Raw genomic sequence first — 22,751 nt, 5'->3', positions numbered from 1 at the left:
ATTGCTTTGTTCCTTAATCTTCGAACTGTATTTGGCTTATTATTTTTTGCAAACTGTTAGAGCAATTTTATAAAAGTAAGCTTGAACTTTCGATTATGTCAAATAGAATTTCTGATATATATTTACTAATATGTAAAGGATCTACAAAGCGAAAGTATGTTTCGATGTTCATTAAACAAAAAGTGAAATTGTTGCAAAAAATGGATAAAGGCATATCCTTTGTTTATCTAAACTTTAACGTTTGTTTATCTAAACTTTGTTTATCTTTAACGCCGCGGCGCACAATGAATTGGAAATTGATCTTTCAGCACTATCCTTATCTTCAGGGCAGATGTTTTTATTTTATTTGGCTAATAATTCCTTACTAAATGTAGTATTTCATCTCGATGTACTCCGTCTTTGATATGATTTAAATCAAATTCCTCGTCATTATAATTCGCTTCCGATAGCGAAGAAAGTGACAGAGGTTATTGAAAACAAAAAAATTTAGATTGACAAATTAGTCGGTATTCTCGACACAGCAATTATAGGACTTGAACAGCGGAACTTTGTAACTGAACAAGAAATTATGTCTGTTTATAGAATTAAAGAGAATGTATTATCACATAAAAAATGAAGCAACCTTAACAACTTGCATTGAAAGAAATGTTTAATAAAGTAAACAAATAAATATTAAGCTTTTTTTTTTTTTTTTGTAAATTTTGATACTTTTTAGATCATAATTGTTCTTTATTTCATAAATTATGGTTTCATATTTTTAATTTTAGAATTTCTGCATGCCATCTTACCAGATTTAAACTGATGATCTATAATCCAGAAAAATCGATAATCCGGAATCGCCGAAGTCCCGACGAGTCCGGATTAATGACTTTTGACTGTACATTAGAGGAAATTACCATACTTCAGTGATTATTGCCTTTAAACTGCACCCAAATAAATATTTCATCAAAAGTTTGAACTCCGAACTGAAGTTTAATACCGAGTAATTTCCACTTTTTATGAAAAGTAGCCTGATCTAACAGCTCAGGTCATAATGGATATGATGTTAAAGTCAAAAATTTTAAACAGAACTATAAAACAATCTCTCTCTCAAAAAATGTCAATGCATTGTTTTCAATAATATTCCATTATTTCAGAAAAATAGTTAATACAAGTAGGTATACATACTGAAATAGTTTTGGTTAATAGTGTGACAGTTATTTACTGTGGCTTTAAGTAATGAAAGTAGTTACCATAGAATTGTTCTTCAATATGGCTTGAAATGAATTACTTATTTAAGTTAATATTTGATTAAAAAAAGTAACAACAGCATTTATTTGTAAAATTTAATAAATTTCTTTCACCTTTATATCTCCATTTTCAATCTTCGGTTGTTTCTTGGGAGGTTCCATTTTCTCAATTTAAACATCTATAACCAATAAAATGTTAAAGAAAATAAAATCAATATTCAGAAAGTGGGACCTTGTCGAATTTAGTTATATATAAATCTGCAAGATAAAAAAATATATACATTAAAATACAAACTTTTCAATAGTAATTTAATTCTTTATTTTAATTTGGTTATTTCCTTTTCCATCAAAAAAAAATAGTAATTGCTTTCTATTCTAGCTAATAAATTTCTCTAAACTTATGTCATTTCAAAATTAATACATGCCACAGGATTCTTGCATTATGCTAATGATGCAGATATTTACATCAGAATCAAGCCCAATAATAATTTTAGAGAGTTATTATTAACCAATCAAAATAAATCTAAACCAAAACTAAATCATACTGAATCAAACTTTCATCAGGGATACGTCACATTTCCTCTTTGCTGTTCTACCCAGATAGATCACTGTCGTGGCTTTTCTTACTGCAACATAAAAAAACGTAAAAGTTCTTTAGAAAGAAGCACTCACAGCACCAATTTTTAAAAAGTTTGTCAGGGCAACTACTTCTTTATGAATCTCTACGCAAGCAACTTCTAAATTATTATACATATACTTGCTGATGAGCCATGATAAATGATAAAGAAGCCTGCTTTGCTGTCAATATACAGCAACCCTAAGGAGAACTTTCTGCAGAAGTGCAATAAGAAAAAAGGTTGGCTGTCAAAGAGTAGTATGCATATTAGAAGTCTTGAAATAAAGATAAATTTTTATTATGTATTTATTATATCTGAAGTTCTTGACGAATGCAGTGAGATATTTAATATGATATGTGCAACGAAGATCGGTACCCAACCATATATATAAGGAAGGAAACTTAGAACCAAATCCATAAAGACATGAAAAAAATTTAAAACCAATAAATATAAAATTCCCAATAAATATGTAAAAATCAAGCAACATAGTAGATGAAACCAGTAGCAATCAAATTAGTAGAAATACAGAGAAAGGAAATACAAAAATTTAATTTCAACAGTTCACCTGAAAATTCTGAATCCCTCCCCAATGCAGTTGATTCCCAAATGTAATGAAATAGTACAAAATCAAATCTTTATGGGCTAATTTAATGTTGAACAAAGGAAAAGAATAATGTCTTAATTATTATTCTTTCCCTTTATTGAATTAAACTAATTTTTTAGTGCTGTATTTTTCTTTATGTACACAGTGATCTGTTGCCCTTTAAATACATCAGATAATTTGCAAAACTTAGTATTGTGCACCAGCTGTCAACCAAATAGATCTTATCGTTGTTCACTTTAGCATATTTTACAACAAAACATATAACTGCAACCACCTTAATAGAAATTTGCAAATTTTCAGAATATGCCAAATGCTCATAGCAATCCTTAAGTCAAGCCACATCCCCATTTTCGTATGCATTTTAAGTTCCAATGATCTTTGTAGACATATTATGATATTTTTTGCCTTAAACTCAATTTTAAAATATGTGATGGTCTAATTTGCTAGCAATGGAAAAATCAGCAGTAAAATTTCTGCAATAACGTAACATTTTGTTGCAAAATTGCTAAATGGAACAATGAAGAGAAGCCTTTGGTAGAGAGCCGGTTGTTTGTCAACTTTTGAACCTCCAAAAAAATGCTAATATTTCTACATCAAAAGCTATAATTGGAAGTTTCTAGTGTTTCCTTTCGATTCTAAATGGCAGCACCATCCTATGAATGCTCAATATCTTGCAGTTTTGAAATTAATATAACTCGTTCCAAGGTATCATGCTGAAGATAGATAAATTCTATTGGAGGGAAAGAAAAAATTCAAAACCTGCAAATATATGACATACACGTGCTGAATCTTATATATTTACTTCATTTCAGCCAGGAGTGATAATTAACAGAAGATTATTCATACAATTTAAAAAATAGTATACAGTACAAAGTCCGTAATCCGGACATCCATTATCCGGAATGATCTATAATCCAGACCTCAAAGCCACAAACTTTTTTTTTTGGTATGCTTTACGCATGCGCGTTTAATGTATAACGGAGGGCATAAGCTAGGCTAAAATCATCTTTACTAATTCTAAGGCATTTCAGTTAATGTTGTAGATTGCGCTGTTCCTTAATCTTCTAATTGGATCCGGCTTATTATTTTTTGCAGACTGTTAGAGCAATTTTATAAAAATTAAGCTTGAACTTTCGATTATGTCAAAAAGAGATTCAAATTCTGGAGCTGCAAAAGATCTACAAAGAGAAAGCATGTTTCGATGTACTTCTTGCGATAGTGAAGAAAGTGACAGAGAGGTTATTGAAAACGAAAAAATTTCGATTGACAAGTTAGTTGGTATTCTCAACACAACAATTACAGGACTTAAACAGTGGAACATTGTAACTGAACAAGAAATTATGTCTGTTTATAAAATTAAAGTGAAAATATTAGCACAAAAAACGAAACAACTTAAACAACTTACATTGAAAGAAATGCTTAATAAAATAAACAAATAAACATTAAGCTTTTTTTTGTAAATTTTGATACCCTTTAGATCATAATTGCTCTTTATTTCATAAATTATGGTTTTTCATATTTTTAATTGTATAATTTCTGCATGCATCTTACCAGATTTAAATTGATGATCTATAATCCGGAATCGCCAAAGTTCCAATGAGTCTGGATTACGGACTTTGTACTGTACAGTATATACCGGCATCCACACCGAGGTTACCGCGCCAATAGATGGCAGCACGAGTCTTCTTCTTTCCCATTCCATGACATGACAGAATTTCTTTATATTATAACAGTTTATGATGTAAAAAATTTTTATGATTAATTTAAAAGTTGTTTAGGATTCAATATTATGTTCATGCAGGAATGAGAAGTTTACTGACCCTGCATTAGGACTGAATTCTTTTTTTATTCCACTAAAGTTTCATTCGTCTCTGTTTAGCTAAAATTTTAATTTCAGCACTTTACCTTTTCTTAAGAAAAGACTCATCGATTTCAAAATTGCCCTCTGGGGTCAAAATTTTGTAGCAAAAGAAATTTGTCCTCTGTTTTAAGATAAAAATAGCATGTTTCCGAGATAAATTTCACAGTTGGGAGGACAGAAGGAAAAACATTTCTAAGGCCCCTATTAGACGCAAACTAGAATTTATACAAAAGTTGAAAAGGAGCCCCTAGGAAGCCAAAGGGATTGAAAATCGAAATAAGAGCTTTGAGGTGTATCCAATAATAAAATTGGTTCTTCCTGAACAAAAAGACATATTACAACCTATATTTAAAAAAAATAAAAAAGGGGTCCTTACAGTCCTCGATAATCTAAAGTGTGTGTGCATGGGGTGGAATTCTTGGTATCGTAGCATGAACTATGGTTTTTTTACTACATATTATCTAAAGCCGCCCAGACGGTATAGCGGTTAGGGGAGCCTGACTGCGATACCAAAGGGCCTGGGTTCGAATCCTGGAGAAGGCATGGATGTAAAATTGTCTGTCACTTCATAGGATGATAGCGGTGGCCGCCTATTGGGTGCCTCCATAATAAAATGGTCACCACTTCAGGTCTTAGTAGTGGCCAATGCCGTTATAGACAAGTGCCCGCGATTCGGGGGGGGGGAATTATCTAAACCATAAAATATAACTTCAAAAATGCAACATACTTTCTCATCTGAGCGTTTCATTTTACAATTTTTTTTTTTTTTTTTATTTTCAGTTACAGCATGATACGATTTATGGGAAAACTCAAATAAGCGGTACTTCGTGCAATTTTTTGATGCCAAGAGGGAAATTAACATCAAAAAGCGCTTTCCAAAAATTCCCTCTTCAGCCTGATGTCGGGGGAAAAACTGCTGGGCGAAAATCGCGTAAGGCGAAGTGTAGCATTTGCATTGAGATGGTAAACCATTCACATAGAACAAATTGTAAATGATTAGTTATTGTTGTGATTAAGTAAATCTACATACCATTTTTCATCTTAGTATTTTGTATTATGATTATATATAACTCCATTATTAACTTTTATACTTCTCTTTTTTAATTCTTACCATTAATTTGAACAATTATTCGTAATATATGGTAGAAAGCATGTTCTTTATATAAATGTAGTAATGATCACGAAAATGCAATATATATCACATAGTTAATGATGGAAGTTAAAAACAATAAAATATGTGTGTATTTCCACAATAATATTGCATCCTCCAAATGTATTCCAGGCTGTTCAATCATCCAGTCAGGTTTATATTTTACATTCCGGATTCTTAAATGTATATAATTTTGATTAATAAGGTTAAGAGGGTTACTTTTACTCTTTTTTTCTTGTTTAAATGTGAAAATAGTTTTCATGTAGGTAACCAAAGAAATGCAATTCTGAAATGCATAACAGCAGGGAAAAAAGATTTGTAACAAGTGCTTCTATGGCTTTCTACGACTTTATGCAGTTGTTTAAATTTCAGAAAGACACCAATCAAATAGAATAGGATACGCTTATTTAAATTTGTCTGTATTTATTCCATGAAAAGTTAAATCCTAAAATATTATTTTTGTGCAATTTGAGCATTGTCTACAACAAGTGGTTTCAAACTGTCAGCCCCCGAAGCAATTTTATGTCGGTCGGTGAATGTATTTCAGTTATGCATTTGTTGCAAATACAGTGATGCAAAGATTTCTATGTTTTACTTGTTTGAAGTTTCAGTTTATTTTACATTCATTACTATTAAACATGAACACAAAATGTTCAGAAAAAACTATAAATATAAATCTTATTCAACGATTTGAAGATGTAAATTTAATTAAATTTTATTAGTTTTCATGAAAAAATAAAGAAATGCTCATGTTTCAGCTAATACAGTCAAAAGTCTTTAATCCAGATGTCCATAATCAGGAATGATCTATAATCCGGACCTCAAAGCTACAAATTTTCTGCGCATGCGTAAACGCATTATGCATTTACGCATGCGCGTTTAATGTATAATAGACGGTATAAGCTAAAAATGATCTAATTATCTATTTCAGTTAATGATGCAGATTGCGTTGTTCCTTAATCTTCTAATTGGATCCGGCTTATTATTTTTTGCAGACTGTAACAGCAATTTTATAAAAGTAAGCTTGAACTTTCGATTATGTCAAAAAGAATTTCCGTTTCTGGAGCTGCCAAAGGATCTACAAAGCGAAAGCATGTTTCGATGTCCATCAAACAAAAAGTGGAATTGCTGCAAAAAATGGATAAAGGCATATCCTTTGTTTCTCTAAACCATTCCGAAATCTGTTTATCAATTTCACGCTACATAGCGCGCGCCGGGGGGGGGACATCGCACCGTGCAATAAACTGGAAGTTGATCTGTCAGCACTATCCTTATATTCAGGGCAGATGTTTTTATTTTATTCGGCTTATAATTCTTTACTAAATGTAGTATTTCATCTCGATGTACTCCGTCTTTGATATGATTTAAATCAAATTCCTCGTCATTATAAATATCACGAATACACATCAAATAGTTTTCTGGTTGCAATTTTCTAATTTCGACTATGTGTAATGTATGCTTTACGCATGTGCACATTGAAAGAAATGTTTAATAAAGTAAACAAATGAATATTAAGCTTTTTTTTTTGTAAATTTCGATACCCTTCAGATCATAATTGCTCTCTATTTCATAAATTACAGTTTCATATTTTTAATTTTATAATTTCTGCATGCCATCTTACCAGATTTAAATTGATGATCTATAATCCGGAAAACCCCCTTATCCGGAATCGTCAAAGTTCCGACGATTAAAGACTTTTGACTGTAGTTAAGATTTTGGAACAGCTTTAGTATTGGTCCTTTTAGCGATTTTTTTTATTTGGTGACAGACTTCTGTCGTCAAGGTAGACCCGGCTTTGAAGATCGGAAAAAAATGGCGGATTGTAAACAAAACCCGATCTAGACTAAATAGCAATCCTAAAATATAAGCTCTTGATTAGAATAAACAGTCTTTCTCTAATTTTCAACATTTCTAGTACTGCTATGATAAATTCTTGATTTGTTATGAGTAATGACATTTACAAAAGGTTAATATTTTAAATTACAAAATATAATATTAATGTATTCAATATTAATATTTTAAGAGTTAGTTTGCTATATTATATAGTATTTAGCTAATATTTTAAATTAACAAAAGGTTAATTTTTATGTTATGAATAATGAAATTTACAAAAGGTTAATAAGTACATTTCAAACTACTATATGTTATTTTAGTTTCTTAGATTCTGTTATTAAAAGGAAATAAAAAATCTTTCAAATTGAAGGAAATCAAATTAAATTATAACGAGTAAATTTTGCACCAGTGTCAGAAATACTTTTTATGAATTAAATTTTGTAATTGGTAAAAATATTGTGTGTATTTTTTAATCACTCAATTTATTACAAGTAATTTATGATTATAATTTAAAAGCTAAAATTAAATTATCATTAATGAGTATATTTTTACCAATGGTAATAATACACAACAACAATTATAACTGATGATTTCTGTGAAAGATTCAAACAATTGTTGGAATCCACTAGTGGTGGAGGAGCCACTGAACACTGGTAGTTCAGGCTGGCCACATGGGAGCTTTTGTGGTTTCCCTCACACGTAATGTGAATCTAAGCCAGTTTCTCTTAAAAAGTCCTTTATAAAGGCATCCTTCTTCTGCTAGCCTATGTATATATTTATTTTCTATTCATAAATACTGTTCTCTCTTCTTATTTTCTTAATTCTAAATCTTATTTCTGAAGTGAAGAAGTGTTACATCTATAGGTCAAAAAATATGGTCAATATATTTGCAAAATCCTGTTCAGTTTTGAACAGCATTTAAATAAAATAAATAATTTGTATATGATGCAAACAAAAACGCATTACACTATTTCATGTAGTGAATAATTAATCAGGGAACAAAGTATAATGTAATGTTCCTTTATTTTGTAAGTAGGGTTATCTTATGTTTGGGATCTTTACTGTTAATTTCCCCATCCGTGTTCCCACCAGAATGCAAATGAAGTTTTTAATTTGTAAAACAAACTGTGTTTTGCATTTCGAGGCCACATTACTAGGCTGCTACATAAGATTTGTAGTCTTCAGTCTTGCATTATAATTGCTGATAGTTGAATTCCATGCCAGTTAAATTTTGAAAAAACTTTGCATTAAATTGATAAGTTTATTTGAATTTAAATTTTACATTTGAACTTAATTGTTATCATAAGTTATCTTGCCACAGTATTTGACTGAGTCGTAAGCACAAAGTGTGCCTATTGTTGTGTACATCCAAACTTATAAGAAAATAAGAGTATACTTGAATAAAAATATATCTAAACTTTAATAATTACATTTAAAGATATTAAAATCAGTATCTAAGTTCTTGCCATATAGTCAAATTTTTATATATAAATTACTCTATTACTTTACTATCTCTTACTTTTATTATAAAGTTTTTATTACAAAAAATTCAGATTTATGTTAGATTAAAATATTTAAGTAATGTAGAAAATTTGCATAAAATTTAAAATAAAAAGTCGACTATTATGTCAACATACTATTAATAAAAAGTAATAATACTCAGTGAAGGTTATTCATATACAGCTTAGATATACATTGTGAGATTTACAAAATTTGATAACTGTAAATTATAAGCAATACATTCCATAATCTAAGCAACATTACATTTCTTATAGTCAGACAAATTATAAAAATGTTATAAAAGCTATAATGAAACCTGATTTTGGTCTGTGATTTCATGCAATTACACATCCCTATAGTTCTAATTTAAGAAATGAGGCAAAAAAGTATTTTTAGACCATGGTGATTTTGATCATTCCCCATTTTAAGAAACATGCAAGACGTCTAAATTTGCATGTGGTTCCTTTGCAAAGGAAACACCAAGAGTTTTCCTCATGCTACTAAAAATGTGTTTTTTCCTTGGGGGGAGTGGAGTTTATAATATGCAGAGCTGACATGTGAAAAAATGTCAAGACTCATGTGTAATATTAAAAGCATCAGTTTTAACTATCAAATTTTCGCTTTTTAAGAAATATTTTAAAAATTGTGCTTTCCTAACAGATAAGTTACTTTAAGAAAAACATGCAATTTATCCCTCCTGCCATCAAAGCTCTGATACCTACCAAATTCGTTAAAGTTACGTGGACAAAAGACAAAAATGTCAGCATGTTTTCAGCTCAGTATTTAGGGTTACCATAAATAACAAGGTTATCATAATTTTTCATTTATCGTGCACAAATGTCGCCAAAAAGGACTAATACTAAAGCTGTGCCAAGAATTTTTACTGATATACCCAACTTTTAATCCACAAAATTCTCTATATAAAGAAATCGATGAAATATGCTTCACATAGGAAAACAGCAGAATAATGTTTGTTTAATATTTTATACCAAGTTATTAGCATTTCAAAGTCTGATTACCATTTTATTGCATTTTTAATAATTATATTTGAATATAAATTTGATTATGATGGGTTAAAAAACAGCTTTTGTGATACAGGGTGTCTTTCAGCGGCTAAAGGGTAAAACTGTTGCATACTGGTAGTTTGTCTTGAAGTCAAACCATGGCTAACAGACTTCCCTCTCCTTAAGCAAATAGCCCGGGAGTACTTTTGGTAGTCTAAATAATCTTAATCATATTTACACATGGAAATAATTAGAAAAGACATTTGATTAGATTAAACAAATGACTTCCATAAATTAAAAAAATATACATTCCTATTAGAAGTACAATCAATTTATTTAGAAATTAATTCATGTTTGTTATGTCCAGACTCCCATATATTTAAATATTAACTAGATAATTAAAAATTTTTCATTTGAATTAAATTATCTGGAACTACGAGCAATAAGCTAGAAAAAGAACATATTTTATTCTATAAAAATAAAATAATTTTATTCTGACTAGAAGTGTAATTAATTTATTTTCTATAATTAAAAATTTTAAATTAATTTATTTAGAAATTAATTCCATAATTCTTCTTCTATTATTCAATCCAGAAAAGGAGCACATTTTGTTATTCTCTTGTATAAAAATAATCTTATTCCAATTACAAGTGTAATTAATTTATTAAGAAAATAATTAAACAGTGAATTCAAAACATCTACTGACAAAGTCATGTGATCATCAATCAGCACAAAGATTTATCTGCAAAATCACACCCAACACGAAATATCGACCATACAGAAAGAAAATTTTGCAAAAAAGCACAAGAAAAACAATGCGCAACTACACATACCACTTAGATTTGTATTTAAATGGATTTATGTGACACTGAATTCTTTAGCTTAAGCTCACATTTAGTTAAACTTCTTTACATGTGACACACATAATTTTTTTCTCTTGCTTACAATCTAAATAAACAGCAATCTGCAATTATTAAACTATATAAGGAGCCAGCTTTCCTTCAAATTTCTGGTTGGATAATTGACATGGTCTCTGCCAACATTCATGGTTGCCTGTAAAATATAGAAGTACCAATTATGTTTTAATTGGCATTAGAATGTAACAAGTAGGAAAATTTTCTGGGTTAAATTTCCACCTTCGGAAATGCAATTATTCTTTTCATTTACAGATTAATAATTTGTAAATAATTTATAAAGCAACATATGTTACAAAAAATGTTGAGAATTGCCAGACTCTGTGATCTGATAACTAGCAATTAAACCATTCGTAATTAGTATATTAATTTGTTTTAATGAGGTATAACATAGCGGTGCTTGGTGATTTGAAGATTTACAATAAGTTGAACTGAAATGTTAAAATACAGAATTGTAATTAATTTTGGATTAAATAAAAATTTTTCACCTTAAAATAGAAATAAGAGAAATTTTGTAGCTTAGTTCTATTGTAAAATGACTTAGTGCCATTTACAATTAAAATTAGGTCTACCAGTTGCCAAGCAGTAAAGTCGCTGAACACTGGTAGTTCGGTCAAGGTTTGAATCCCCCAAACCAGCTGGCTACATGGGTGTTTCTATGGTTTTCCCCATGTGCACCATGTATATGAACCAGTTTCCCAAGTCCTCGACGAAAGCATCCCTCCCTTTAGGTAGACAGCCCTCGAGTACATTGCCATGATCAAATAAATCAAACCAACCAATTAAAGTTTAAAGTATCAAAGTTCAATTGTAAATTTGTTATTTTATTTCCACAACAATATAACTGTTATTTACAACACATATAACATAACTTCATGGTAAAAGTATATTTATTACCATATGCTGCTACTTAAAAATATAATTCCAAAATGAATTTTCAAGAACACAGCAAGCTATTTTTTTATATTCATGGCCAGCATAATTATTCCAAATTAATTTCAAAAATTCTAAAGCATCTTGAGAAGTTTCATTTTTAACAAAAGTTAATACTTGATAATAAAATACTGGAAAAATTACTGTAAGAAACATTAAGTCTTCTTTGTCACATAACTTCATTCTAAGTGCATCAGTTAATAAGCAAATAATGTACTCAATAAATAAAATTTGCTGTTCATCCTGGAATTTAGACTGTGGTGAAAGAAAAAGTATTTCTAAGTGATGAAGCTCATCTGGAAAAATACTAATAGATGAATTTCTATGGGCTTTAACTGTTGTAAAAAAGAAAAATACCATATAACTAACAATGGGGTTGCCATAAGATAAAATCCAAGTTTTTTTTAAGATACAAAACATTTTATAAAACATAGAAGGATTGTCACAACAAGCTTGTGGTAAACAACTATCTAATACAGCTGCTTTTATTAAACATATATCAGTTTCCTTGATTGAACTTAAAATCTTTAACAATGATAAAAATTCTGTTTCTGCAACTGATTCAAAACAAGAAAGGAAAACAATTTTAGAACTTGAACAAAGATAATTGCTTTCTTTGCAAAGGTGCAGAACATTCTTCAAAAGTAACTGACGAAAAGAGGTAGATCTGCCCGTTTTCCTATAGTATTCATGTAAAATTTTTGACACTGATTTTAACAGAGAATCAGACAATGATTTCCTTATCACATAAGTACCAACTTTACAAACAGTATTTATTAAATGAATTAAACTTTCATCATCCTCAACACAATCCAAGTTTCTTGAAATTTTTTCTAATACTTTTGATAAACACTCAGATGAGTTCATGACTGATTAGCGTACATTTCATTCAGCAGATACAAATGTATTAGAAAAAGACTATATTTGAATTTTAAAATGCTGATTTTTCATAAAATGAAATATCTTCTTACAATGTAATTTCATTACAGAATAATGGTTAGGTTAACAAAGGCACTCACATTGTCATGATATTTTTAATCACTTTTTACTCAGTAAACATGAACATAATCAACTCTCACGTAGAAATTCAGTTTTTCAAAAACAATAGTAAAATCATCAGAGTAACAACAGTACATAGCACTCGATTAGGTATTAACTGGGTCATCGTATGAACTGCAACATTTGGAACCGTTTGTGAAGATTTCTGTTATTGACACTTTTATTATGATAGGAAATGAAGAAACAAATACCTTATAAATATCGTTCACACATATTTGCTTATACCGCCAAAATGCATTAACATAGAATCACGTACCTTCGGGATATCGCGATAATGGCGTCATTTCTCGCTGGAAAACGAGAGAACGAGATGAAGTCCTAATGCACTTGCAGAAAGTAAAGCCGTCTTGACGCAGATTTGGCAGAAAGCAATTTTTTGATTGGTCCTTATTTAAGATTTTCGATCCAATCAATCATTTCAGTATCAGTATCAGTATCAATCTTGCCTTTTAGACAAGAAGAAAGATGATGAGGACTTTGGCGAACGCCGTTTCCTCCAATTCGTGAGGGTTAATATTGAAATTAACAACAAACGTTTTTTTACAAATTTTTATTAAACATATACAAACATCCATGCCTTCTCCGGGATTCGAACCCGGACCCTTCGGCACGGTAGTCAGCAACGCTAACCACTATACCGGTTGGGCGGCATCAATCATTTCAAACCCTTTTTATGGTATAAAGATGCAATTGTTCCCTTCATGAGATGAATTACAGATATGTACAATTCTGTTATAGTATAAAATTACATATATTATAATATGCAAATAAATACACATATTATTGCATGAAAAATGCGTATTCAAATTGCTTAAATCTTTCAATCGGTATTAAATTATATTGAAATAAGAAAATGCGATTCTTTTTCTCGACAAACATAATAAATAATTTAGAATTATTTCTAAATATGTGAAATATTTTAAAATTCACATCAAATAAATTAAATAACTGATAGAGCTTTATTACGCTGCTCAGGTAATTTGGTTAGGTTTTTTTTTCACATATTTTACAAACATTCATTATGTTTATCTTTGCTGATGTCAGAATGAAACCATTGATGATTACATCTTTCAACGTAGTAACTGTACGAATCACTGCCGCAAAAGCTCTTTGCAAGAGAATCTCAAACAAAATTTGCCACAGAGATCAAAATCTTTTGTGAAATACCTAAAGCAAAATTTATCCCAAAGGTTGATACAACCAAGGCCAAACTAGATTACCACCGGCTCGAGGCTTTCCTTTTTTCACATTACAAAGGGTTGCTAATCGTTTCTAGAGCTCCTAAATTTAGTTCATTCTATCTAGCCAAACTATATTACGAGTAATCCTTGCCTTTCTTCAAGTAAGTCCTGATTGAAAATGTTCGTCAACAAACATTGAGGCGCACAGATTACTATTGCAGATATTTTAAAAATCAATGATACTGCAGACATTGCTCTGAGATTATTAGCTTTCACAATAATTTACATATTTATGATGAATGCACTAAAAAAGTTAAACAAATTTAAGATACTTCTTATTCAGTGATTAATTGTTATTTTTATGCAACATTTTGAATCAGCTAAGCTTTGTTGACTTAAAAGGTTAAGTGTGACGAGCGAAGCAATGAAAGCGTAATTATAGATAGGGAGCAAATTAGCTTCCTGCTCATCCAGGGCCATCGCTAGGCTTTTGTCGCCTGGTGCAATCTCTATGGTTTTTTAAAATTCTGAAGCTTAGTACCTCCATAAATTTAAAAAAAAAAAAAAAAAAAAAAAAAAAAAAAAAAAAAAATTGCCTCTGCTAAATTTTGCTACTCGGTAGGGTCGAAACGGTTTTTTCGCTGGCTCTCTACCTATCCTAACTTTGAAATAAATCAGATCTTGATGCTTCCTTCTCTCTGTTATAAATCAAGAAATTAGGTGCACCAAAAAAAAGTAGCAAGTGTGTACTCGTAAAGATTGTAAATAAGATTTTCTTCTTCATTTTTTTAGCTTTTGGGGAAAAACATGTGTTCTGTTGCAGAGGACATTGAAGAATTGCCTTATAGCTGCTCAGATGAATCCAAACGATTTGTGAAAGAGTACGTATTATATTATTTGCATCAATAAATGAACCGTATTAAAGGCATTTAAGTTTTTATATTGTGGGACCATGAAATTCTTGAATTTTTGTCACTGTTTCTTTGCTATTCATGTCGCTACAGGCAAAAGGAAAAAAAAAAACTAGAGGTCCTTTATGTAATTGTAATGAAAAGCATCCTAGTCACACGTATGCCATTCCTTGTATTTATACTGCAGGAGATATTATGGTAGTTAGTACAAACTAATTGTCATGCCAAACTAATTACGAGGCGTGGTTGTCTCAGATGTGGATTTCCACAAACTTCAGGTAGTACACAATGAAACTGAGAAGAATTGTAAATGCTCACTACGTGATTAGAAATAAAGTGATCCATGATGATTGAAAATCGACTTTATTGTGGACCATATTTCTAAGTACAGGGTTGCCACGCTACCTGGAAAACCGGAAAAAGCCAGGCAATTTGAAAATTGACCAAAAAAAGAAGGGAATTTAAATATTTTAGTCAAAAGTTGAAGAAGTCTGGGAATGACATACTGCGATCCCGAAAAAGAGTTTTATGCCAATGTTGGAAGTGATCACATTGTTGGCGAATTATGTATCGGATGAGCATTATTCAGGCAGCTGGTGCAAAGACTTTCTTTGACTGGCGTAGAGCTAATTTTTGCAGCTCCAATCAGATTGTCTTTTAGAAAGGCAAAGCAAGTTTCGGTTAATCTTTGGATTATGGTAACTTCGTGATTTTTGGTGCAAATTTGGCAACCAACCCTGCTACAGCAACTTCCTAATTCTTTTTTCGGCGCCTTTTTGTCTTCACAAAGTAAAGACATGTTTCTTTTTTTTTTATTTACTCAACATTTTTTTTTTTTGAACGATCTGCTAGCCAAATTATGCTTATGCTAGAAATTTTATGGAACAAAAGTTCTTAATCCTGACGAATATTAAATTGGGAGAAAGTGAAGAATCGCAAACTCCTTGCCGCATTTTTAAGAATTGCACATACACGTAGACCTATTTTCACTTAAAAAAACATCCCAGAATTGCACAAAATGACATTGCGCACACTCTTGACTTTATCCATGTACACTTCTTTTTTCTCATAAATTAGAAAAATTTGCACAAAAATGCAGGAAAATTTTGTGAATCTTTAAAGTCGGTAAAAAGGACATATATGAAATTACCTGATTGCGAAAAAGTATATACCCTTTCCAAGGATAAATATTTGCACGTATAAAATAAATAAATATCCAAAAACTTTTCCCTCTAAATTATCCATTATAAACATCACCTGCGAATTTATAAGGCAAACATTAAAAATAATTGCAAATACTTAGTGTGAAAATATTTAACTTATTTCCATGTTTGTTTACTTCTACTGAAATGTATTCCAAAATGCTACAAACGCATAATTCACAAAATCACTATCATTTAATTAAAATATAATTAAATTAAAAAACACTAGTTAAAATATAAACAAACACATTAAATTAATAAAAATTAGCTTAAAATCTTATTTAGTTTAAACTAATTTATTGCTAATAAAAATTTTTGGCTGATCTTTAGAATATGGTAACTGGTTGTTTGGCGACATTTTGGAGGCGATAAAGGTTACTACCTGGGACTTTGGTAATAATGTGAGCAGTACTCATTTCATCAGTTCCGATTACGCATTTTTTGTTTGAGAGAAATGAGAGATCACGGGATATGTCATGTGATATTAATGGATGAATTACGGTTCTTTAATCGAAAAAGGGAGGAAATCGGGAAATTTTGTATTTGGCTTTATTCTGTGTTGTGTGAAACAGTGTTTGTTAATTTTGGGATCCCATTGCCCTAACTAAAGTGAATTCGAAATGGGTATTTAGTGGGATTGAAAGGGGTCGTAATAAGTGTTTCTTTAAGGTTGTGCGAGATAGAAGTAAAGATGTTTTATTAAGTTATTTATTTTACCCGGTACCTTGCTGTGAACTATAAGTATGATTTTAAAGATCCTGAAACAGAAATAAGAAAAGTTTATCGGACACGTAATCAAGATTCTGAAGAAGATTAGGTAAGTTAGTATTTTTAATTATTTGAGGATATTATTTTTATGCATTGTTGTAAATGTAAGGTGGAAGTAAAGTAATTTGGTATTACTGGGAAAATTGTTATTAGCAATGATTTAGTTTAAAATAATTAGGATTGTAAGCTAATTTTTATTAATTTAATGTATGTGCTTATTTATATTTTAAGTAGTGTTTTTGAATTTAATTATATTTTAATTAAATGATAGTTATTTTGTGAATTTTATGTTTGTAGGAATTTGGTATATGTTTTAGTTGAAGTAAACGTGCATGGAAATAATTTAAATATTTGACACTAAGTATTTGTAATGTTTGCAGTATGAATTCGTTGGTGACGTTTATAATATAATAGATAATTTAGAGGTAAAAGTTTTTGGATATTTTATTTATTTTATATGTGGAAATGTTCATATTTGGAAAGGGTACTTTTTCGTTATTAGGTAATTTCATATATGTTCTTTTTAGTGGGTTTAAAGATTCAGAAAATTGTCATGCACTTTCGTGAAATTTTTCTAATTTATGAGAAAAAAGGAGTGTACATGGATATGGTGAAGAGTGTGCGCAATGCCATTTTTGTGCAATTCTGGGATTTTTTTTAAATTAAAAATAAGTCGACGTGTACATGGTTTAGTGATATTTTAATTAAATGATAGTTATTTTGTGAATTTTATGTTTGTAGGAATTTGGTATACGTTTTAGTTGAAGTAAAAGTGCATGGAAATAATTTAAATATTTGACACTAAGTATTTGTAATTCTTGCGGTATGAATTCATTGGTGACGTTTATAATATAATAGATGATTTAGAGGTAAAAGTTTTTAGGATATTTTATTTAGTTTATATGTGGAAATGTTCATATTTGGAAAAGGTATATACTTTTTCGCGATCAGGTAATTTCATATATGTTCTTTTTACCGGGTTTAAAGATTCAGAAAATTGTCATGTATTTTCGTGAAATTTTTCTAATTTATGAGATGTTTTTTTAAGTAAAAATAAGTCGACGTGTACATGGTTTATGTGTATGTGTTATTTTGGAAAACTCGTAAGGAGTATGGTATTGTGCACTTTTTCTCAATTTTGCAGTGAATATTTGTCATGATTAAGCAGTTTTGTTAGATAAAATTTCTAGCATAAGTGTAATTCGGCTAGTAGATCGTTGGAAGAAGTGTTCAGTAGATAAAAAGAAAAGAAACATGTCTTTACTTCGTGAAGACAAAATGGTGGCGGGAAAAAAAAAAAGAGGGTTGCTGTAGGAGAGTTGGTCGCCAAAAAATCGCCAAGTTACCATAATGTAAAGATCAACCAAATTTTTCAATAATAGCATATTAATTTATTTATTCCTTATATTTAGAACAATGCATAAAAATAATATCCTGAAATGATTAAAAATACTAACTTACCTAATCTTCTACAGAATCTTGAGTGCATGGCGGATCACAAAATGTTCATTTTCACCAGATTTCTTGCACTGCCATTCAAACTTATCTGTAATATCCTTCCTTTCACACAATCTCATTTCATTCCCACATGTTGGACATTCATACTTATCCGCAATTAATCCTACACTCGTACACCATTCAAGCAATTATTTTTGATTATCACATAAACGCAATAAAAATTTCGAATTTACTTTAAAATAAGGCCATGGGATCCAAATATTAAGCAGCACTGTTTCACACAATATAGAATGAAGCTAAATACAAAATGCTATAAAGTACTGCAGATATTTTTGCAAATTTCCCCCTTTTTCCAATTAAAAAACTGTGAGTCGTCCATAAATGTCGCATGACATATCTCATTTCTCTCAGACAAAATAATCCGTAATTGGAACTGGTTACTTCACACATTATTGCCAAAGTCCTATGTAGTAACCTTTATCGCCTACCAAAATGTCGCCAAACTGCCTGTTACCATATTCCAAAGATTAGCTCAAGTTTCCAGCAAGTTTAGTTTCCAGCAACCTCGAAAATCCTGAGACTCGCATGTGCAGTGCATGTTGAACTGAAGAAAATACCTTCTCATTCTCATATACAACAAAAATTCGGTTTAATCCCAATATACGGTACCATGGAAGCTAGAATAGCCCCCATGTACTCTGTCCTAATGTGAGAACATCTATGTAAAGAAAGAAAGGTTCCGTAGATGTAATGTAAATCAGTTTGTTATAGTGCCATTAGAAAGCAGAGGGAAAAACTCGGCAAGGTATTTGGCGGCGGAACCTGACAGCGCGAATTTTCCCCTCCGCGATGTGTTTAGGAAATTGTGGAGCACGTGTTAAGAAGAAACATTCTTTGGCTTTCGTGATAATTTATACTCAGATTTTTGTACTTCTTTTTGCTCAAAATAACTAATCTATTAATTAATTTACTCGCATAAAAATATTTTCTTTTCCTTTAAAGTTTAAAGAAATTTAAAACGATATTCGTTTTATGTACTCTTGATAAACTTGACTTTCGAACTTCAGCGACAGATATATTTCACGCATACACAGCTGTTTCCCTCTACGTTGGGACGGAGCCATTCCTGTTGTAGAGAAGTTTTTTATATTAACAATACATATTTTTTATTCTAACCTCTGTGTATGGTACACATGGGATTTGGTGACATTATGATGAGCAGTAACAACAGTTACCTCTTTCTGTTTCTTAGTCTCTGTTCAAGAAGGTTTGAGGCAGTAAACTGGTTATTTTGGTGTTGGTGGCAGTTTTCAAAATTGTACCAAGGCCATAGCGATGATTAGGATTTTACTGCAAAAACTTTAAAACTTTTTTTTTTTTTCATTTTGCAGTAAAATAAAAAAATAGTAATCAGTCATCTAGGCTAATGTTTAATATGACTATATTCGCCAAAATATCATTGATTATTGTAATTCAATTTTAAAGTAATTAACTTTATTTTAATGTTACTTATATCAGTTAATGTTCTTCTTTCCTCTAAACTTATTATTGGTTAATAATACTTTGAAAGTTCAGGCAAATTTCTCTGGCATAATTCTGAAACTAAATCTAGCAATATAATGACATACTATCATGAAATTTACTGCACATATTTTGCTTATGTATGCTGCTAAATAAATATAAAAATATCTGAATTTATTTAAAAATATCATTAAATAGATTTCCTTCTTTTGTTTAGCTGCAAAATGTCTGAAAAAAAAAACTCATTTTTTAATCCAGATCGGGCAGATTCTAATCTCAATCTTCAGTGGAGAAAACAACTCCTATTATAGCTATAATAGTAATGCTTTCGAGATTATATATACAGTCAAAAGTCGTTAATCCGGACTCGTCGGGACTTCGGCGATTCCGCATTATCGATTTTTCCGGATTATAGATCATCAGTTTAAATCTCGTAACATGGCATGCAGAAATTCTAAAATTAAAAATATGAAACCGTAATTTATGAAATAAAGAACAATTATGATCTAAAGGGTATCAAAATTAAAAAAAAAAAAAAAAAGCTTAATATTTATTTGTTTACTTTATTAAACATTTCTTTCAATGTAATTTGTTTAAGTTGCTTCATTTTATGTGATAATACTTTCTCTTTAATTCTATAAAACGATATAATTTCTTGTTCAGTTACAAAGTCCCACTGTTCAAGTCCTGTTAATAGCTGTACCGAGAATACCGACTAACTTGTCAATCGAAATTTTTTCGTTTTCACTAACCTCTCTGTCACATTCTTCATGCCTTTATCCATTTTTTGCAGCAATTCCACTTTTTGTTTGTTGGACATCGAAACATACTTTCGTTTTGTAGGGCCTTTTGAAGTTCCAGCATCGGAAATTCTATTTGACATAATCGAAAGTTCAAGTTTACTTTTATAAAATTGCTCTTACATTCTGCAAAAAATAATAAGCGGGATCCAATTCGAAGATTAAGGAACAACGCAATCATTAACATTAACTGAAATAGATAATTAGATAATTTTAGCTTACACCGTCTGTTATACATTAAACGCGCAGGCGAAAACGTATTCTGCACTTGCGCGCACGCATATGCGCAGTAGTCAAGATCTTACGGGCATGCGGGAAACGCCCGTGCGCATGTGCCAACGCTGCGCATGCGCAGAAAGTTTTTAACTTTGAGGTCCAGATTATAGATCATTCCGGATTATGGGTGTCCGAATTAACGACTTTTGACTGTATAATAAATCATATGCAATTGGCAAATTTTCGTGTTTTCAAGTGGTACCATAATTAATTTACCTCTCAGTGCAGCCAACACGCACTATGAGGATAGACTGGAATTTTCTCGAAGCACACCTAGAAAAGTCAGGGAATTTCATTCTCCTCTTTGAGTGGCAACCCTGTAAGTATAATGAACATTTATTTAGCTATGGACTTAGCGGTGATGTTTCAAATTTTTCAGTAATCTTTAATTACCATATCATTCCAGAAGATAATTTCTCAGACCATTTGCTACCTGCATGCTTAGAGACCAAAATTTCACAGTTTGATATATTATTAGAGTCTCAAATTCATAAGCTGAAAATAACTGTACAGCTTATTTACTTGTGTTATAGTTTATATTAATTTTGTATTTTTTATTTTGTATTTTGCTGTAGGCATGTTGTGAATTTTGTCTCCCATCATTTTCTATCTGTTTGGCATCTTTGCAGAAGAGAAAATGATGGTGCCTCTCTACCTCATTGTTGTCAGAGTTTCACCTGTAAGCTTGTCAGTGTCGTGAGCTTTGAGGGGTTTAATTTTTATTTCTAGCTTATTAAGGCCCACTTTCGGGACTAAGCAACTTCAGTAGAAGTATATTTTAGGCTACCCCTTGGCGAAACTTGGCGGTACATGGATACCAAATTTGTGCAATTCTTTGACTTGTTATTTTGGCTTGCGTAGTGGTGATTTTTGCGCCAAAAATTGCCGCTACACAAAGTCAAAATAAGTCAAAATTTCCTTTCAAATTTCATTTTGTATGCTTTACATCCTTGGTAGCTGCTAACATAATCCTCGCCACAAAAAACGCAGAATGGTTTTCCATTAGGTTTCTTTTGGCAAAGTCTTCAGTTTTGCGTTTATTTTTGAAATAATATAAAAACAAACGTGGTTAGATCTGAATTTTTTCATGTTAGCCTTAATTTCTGTAAGTTATAGATAGTTTATTCTAGTCACAATAACTTTTAGGATTGAAAAAGGGTGACTTATTTAGTTATTGTAAATACAGTCAAAAGTCGTTAATTCGGACACCCATAATCCGGAATGATCTATAATCCGGACCTCAAAGCTAAAAACTTTCTGCGCATGCGCCGCGGTGGCACATGCGCACAGGCGTTTTACGCGAGAGCGTAAGACCTTGACTACTGCGCATATGCGAGTGCGCAACTGCAGAATACGTTTTCGCCTGCGCGTTTAATGTATAACGGACGGTGTAAGCTAAAATTATCTAATTATCTATTTCAGTTAATGTTAATGATTGCATTGTTCCTTAATCTTCGAATTGGATCCCGCTTCTTATTTTTAGCAGACTGTAAGAGCAATTTTATAAAAGTAAACTTGAACTTTCGATTATATCAAATAGAATTTCCGATGCTGGAACTTCCAAAGGATCTACAAAACGAAAGTATGTTTCGATGTCCAACAAACAAAAAGTGGAATTGCTGCAAAAAATGGATAAAGACATGAAGAATGTGACAGAGAGGTTAGTGAAAACGAAAAAATTTCGATTGACAAGTTAGTCGGTATTCTCGGCACAGCAATTAACGGCACTTGAACAGCGGAACTTTGTAACTGAACAAGAAATTATGTCTTTTTATAGAATTAAAGAGAAAGTATTATCACATAAAACGAAGCAACTTAAACAACTTACATTGAGAGAAATGTTTAATAAAGTAAACAAATAAATATTAAGCTTTTTTTTTGTAAATTTTGATACCCTTTAGATTATAATTGTTCTTTATTTCATAAATTA

The 22,751-nt window shown here is 30.8% G+C and overlaps 2 protein-coding genes across 7 annotated transcripts in view; one reads left to right on the top strand and one right to left on the bottom strand.

Moving 5' to 3' along the window:
* LOC118183537 (protein BANP-like) overlaps positions 1 to 13,357 on the bottom strand; it is a 75,856-nt gene extending 62,499 nt beyond the window's left edge. The window contains exons 1-2 of one of the 5 annotated variants that reach the window (XM_085811512.1): positions 12,961 to 13,357; positions 1,344 to 1,408 (exon numbers count right to left, since the gene is read on the bottom strand). In XM_085811512.1, the coding sequence (XP_085667638.1) occupies positions 1,344 to 1,391 (48 nt within the window). In that variant the 5' untranslated portion in view covers positions 1,392 to 1,408; positions 12,961 to 13,357. Of the gene's footprint in view, positions 1 to 1,343; positions 1,409 to 1,774; positions 1,795 to 12,664 lie in introns of those variants that run through there. The other 4 variants (XM_085811509.1, XM_085811510.1, XM_085811508.1 and 1 more) reach the window with 4 other exon arrangements.
* Positions 13,358 to 14,591: 1,234 nt separating this feature from the next.
* The window catches only part of Ctu2 (Cytosolic thiouridylase subunit 2), a 102,338-nt gene continuing 94,178 nt past the window's right edge, over positions 14,592 to 22,751 (top strand). For both annotated transcript variants that reach the window (XM_035353124.2, XM_035353123.2), the window contains exon 1: positions 14,592 to 14,766. In XM_035353124.2, coding sequence (XP_035209015.1) covers positions 14,693 to 14,766 — 74 coding nt within the window. In that variant the 5' untranslated portion in view covers positions 14,592 to 14,692. The remainder of the gene's footprint in view (positions 14,767 to 22,751) is intronic.

This window comes from Stegodyphus dumicola, chromosome 2 (genome assembly GCF_044657685.1).
Source record: "Stegodyphus dumicola isolate Sdum_Otavi_A_Nest chromosome 2, ASM4465768v1".
Classification (NCBI taxonomy): Eukaryota; Metazoa; Arthropoda; class Arachnida; order Araneae; family Eresidae; genus Stegodyphus; species Stegodyphus dumicola.
The sequence above is the reverse complement of the archived record's forward strand: the minus strand, read 5'-3'. Positions and strand labels throughout refer to the sequence as shown.